Source organism: Histoplasma capsulatum, genomic scaffold, assembly GCF_000149585.1.
Source record: "Histoplasma capsulatum NAm1 scaffold_5 genomic scaffold, whole genome shotgun sequence".
NCBI classification, from domain to species: domain Eukaryota; kingdom Fungi; phylum Ascomycota; class Eurotiomycetes; order Onygenales; family Ajellomycetaceae; genus Histoplasma; species Histoplasma mississippiense.
In genome coordinates this window covers 1,903,524-1,906,980 of record NW_001813978.1, presented here as the reverse complement: position 1 = coordinate 1,906,980, position 3,457 = coordinate 1,903,524, and the positions used below count along the sequence as shown (strand labels likewise).

The window sequence follows — 3,457 nt, the reverse complement described above, 5'->3', positions numbered from 1 at the left end:
GAGTTGAGGAATGATAAGGCGAACTCCCACTTCACATTTGATCTCTCTGCCTATCTGCTCTCTGATATAATCCACGGTAGAGGCTCTGTGGCATGGGAGATCGTGGACCACAGGTCGCCGTAAAGCTCCGAGGGATTTGGCACGTCTGATGCTAGCGGAGGTTGTACTGGAGTTCCTGGTATCGTCTAGAGCCGATGTCCGCGTAGGGCCGTAGACGGACAGTCTCGGAGATTTGGGGACGTCTGGGAGAGGGCGAGATATATTGCAACGTTGATTGGTTTCTGAAACATGTACTGCCCGGATGGATGGCTGTTGGATAGTGCTATCATTAATAGTGCCGACACCATGGTTAAATTCAAGATTTATAGCCTGGCCATGGAGTTGGCCTCCGTTAAGAGCATGGAGAGCACCAGACGCAGCGAAGAAACAAGGAAAATCAACAAAGCCAAAACCGGCGTGTTTACCCGTAGAAAAATCATGAGGAAAATTTACTTTGCCCAAGAAGCCTTTGTCCGCAAAGGCGGCTTCAACATCCTGTTCGGTAACGGCATCATGAAGGTTGCCAATGAATAGGGTAGTGTTGGAATTGGAGTCTGCCAATGGCGTTTCTTGTGGGAATGCAGTCTGGCTCACGCTTTCTGTGGATGCTGGAGAGGTGGAGACCTTGGGTAAAGGGTCTGAGGGTATTGAATTATCAAGGCAAACATTGGACAAGGATGTAGCCAGTTGGTTGGATTGACTGAGGGTATCTGCATTTCCTAGAGGGAGTTCTCCGCTTTGCCGATCTTGTGATGATCCTGCGTTTCCGGACGTGGCATCGAAAGAAGCAAACAGAGTTCGACCCATTTGTCGAATATCTCTTGCTAGGGTGCGGAGGCCATTGACTATTTGGTCAGTGGCCAGCAGATCAGCTTCCCTGGACATGTCAGCAGCTGCTCTCGATGAAGTAGCAGTGGCTTGCATAGCATTTGCAAGATTCTGAACATGGCTACCGATGGCGCTGAGAGTATTGAAAATAGTTGTTTCTACTGTCGAGGGAATGGTTTGGTGTGCATTTGATAATCGGCGTTCCACTTCAGGAAGCTTGGCCCTCAATTCCGAAGTTAAGTGGCGAACGCTTGTAAGCAATGTTTGCATAGTTTGAGCGAACACTTCGGCAGGTTTCGGTACAGGATGTGAAGCAGGTGGGCACTGTGAGGTAGTCTGAGTGGTGTTTTGTTCCCGTGGCTCAATTGTAGGCGAATCAACAAGCTTCTCTTTCATGATCTTCGATAATTCGGCCTCAAAAGATGCCAAGAGTGGTACGTTTTCTTCGATAGGTGATTCCCGGCTTTCTGGCTCCCTTTGCGTTAAACCGTTAGACTCGAAACCAGATGGCCAAGTGCCCACCGAAGCCCAGGGGTTTATTGCCGGAAGGGACACCGATGGGATGGATATCTGAGTGTCAGAAGTACTATCCCTGGCATGACGGTGTCTGAAAGTAGTTTCCTGGGATGGTTTGACATCTATTGAAGCAAGAGGTTCGGACGATTCATCACCGCCAAGCGAGCTGACTGGGGAAATTGATGCATTTTCATTTTGATGCCTTGTGGTTTGGGGAGTTGGAGGGGAATTCTGTGATTGAAGCCGGTGATCTCTAGGATCATTGCTGTTGCTTATCTTGCATACGGGCTCTGGACGGACGTCGCTATTGCCATCGACAGTCTTTGCAGAAGTGGCTTCATGATGAGCTGATACAGAGGTATCCAACCGTCTTTCCATAGCAGTCCTTTTCTCGAAAATTATCCATATATCCAATACAGATTTTGTACGATTAACATCAAAAATGTGCATGGGCCCTTCATGTCCTTGGTCATAGCTAGAAACAGCTGATTGATAAAATGCTGGTGGGGCGGGCTCATTAAGGCGCTCAATAAGCTCGAAAGCAGAACAGACCTGTTTTCATAATCAATGGCCATCCATGAAAGATTGCAGTTTTTCAAAACTAATGGCTTAGACAGAATAAGAAATGTGCAGCCTACGGTAATTGTGTCTCCATCGTCCTCATCCATGTAAGTCAATTTTGATTGAGGATGAGCCGCAATCGTTTTATCGTATTCCTCAGCTGAAACCCGAACAATACCGTGGCGATCTGTTGCTGGCGATGGAGTAACTGTTGCATTAGTCCACTTATTTCTCCTTAAATTGCTGGACATGTCGTTGCGATCGGAAGGTGGCTTGCTTGGGATCAGGATGTCGATACCTTTTTTGGCTGTTCTTCCATCAGCATCCGTAGACGGGATTGATTGCAAATCGTAGGTCGAATATGGACAAAATTTACCGTCATCACCATTATTAGGCTGCTTATAAGCCATCACCAGTTCGCCATCAGTATGTGATCTAGGAATCGGCTTTGAACCGTCTTGTCCATCTTGTGGACGACATCTGGGGTGATCAAGCTCCTCCTCATCGGTTGGGATTAGAAGATCTCTGATTCGAAAGGGCTTCAGCATTCTGGGCGAGATGTATCAACTCGGGCACAAATCGAAAGGATATCGATATAGAGGATCAAGCTCATCAAGTAAAAGTGCCAAACAACCACCAGAGTAAGGAGGATTTTCACGTAGAAATGATACAGCACATAGAATGGCAAGGTGATAGCAGGGGAAGGATGAGAATTAAAGAACAGGCCAAGCCAGAAAAGTAGCAGCCTAGCGAGAGAAGAGCTGTCTTGCCAGGTTGGAGGGCAGACCCACGGGCTGGGGACAACGGAGACAGCTCTCGCCCTTCCCACAGAGATAGCGCTGGGGACAGTAGGAAGCAAGCTGTTCTCACCTCTAGGCAACACGATAAAGATGGGTGGCGGTCGATGAAGCAGGCGGAGCCTCTGCCCGCTTCCCCGCGTCGAGCCGGGGGAGCTGCGTACACCTGCTTAGGTAACTGCCGTGAAAGGGCACTAGTTAGTCAGTTCACTAGTCCCAATCGGAGACACTATCGATCACATGACTGTCAAATCCATCCGTCCTATCATTTTGGGAACCGCCAGTGAGAAGTGCCAACAACCATGAGATCGTTCGATCCGTTGGGTTGATGTATCAGAAGTTTCCACCGCTGAGATGCAACGTCCGCGACTCTAATTTTCCGAAACCTTCATCGTGAAAACAATTGCGGTATACGGCCCCAACCCCACCACATTGGGGACGACAACATGCCTGCGAATGAGCATGCCGTCGCTTCCTCCGCTTCGTCCAAACCACCAAGCCCAGACCGCAATGTAAAAAGTGTAGTATTGGGCAATATTCGTTTCAAGACCTGGTTCCACTCACTATATCCAGAAGAGCTGGTTGGAAAGGACACGGACAGAGTGTACGTATGTCGCTGGTGTTTCCGGTACTCATGCGACAAAGACGCGTATCTAGGCCACACCCCGCTTTTGCGAGCACAGGTCCAGCCCTCCTGGCACAAAGTCTATGATTGG

The 3,457-nt window shown here is 48.8% G+C and overlaps 2 protein-coding genes across 2 annotated transcripts; one reads left to right on the top strand and one right to left on the bottom strand.

Moving 5' to 3' along the window:
* Positions 1-151: 151 nt before the first annotated feature.
* On the bottom strand, positions 152-2,492 carry HCAG_05426 (predicted protein; the record flags this gene model as incomplete). Its single annotated transcript, XM_001539909.1, has 3 exons — positions 152-309; positions 465-1,935; positions 2,022-2,492. The coding sequence occupies 3 exons, from the start codon at positions 2,490-2,492 to the stop codon at positions 152-154; spliced, it is 2,100 nt and encodes a 699-aa protein (XP_001539959.1).
* A 695-nt stretch (positions 2,493-3,187) lies between these two features.
* On the top strand, positions 3,188-3,453 carry HCAG_05425 (predicted protein; the record flags this gene model as incomplete). The annotated part of the gene is made up of 2 exons (XM_001539908.1): positions 3,188-3,345; positions 3,399-3,453. 2 exons carry the CDS (start codon positions 3,188-3,190, stop codon positions 3,451-3,453), a joined length of 213 nt encoding a protein of 70 aa, XP_001539958.1.
* Positions 3,454-3,457: the final 4 nt, after the last annotated feature.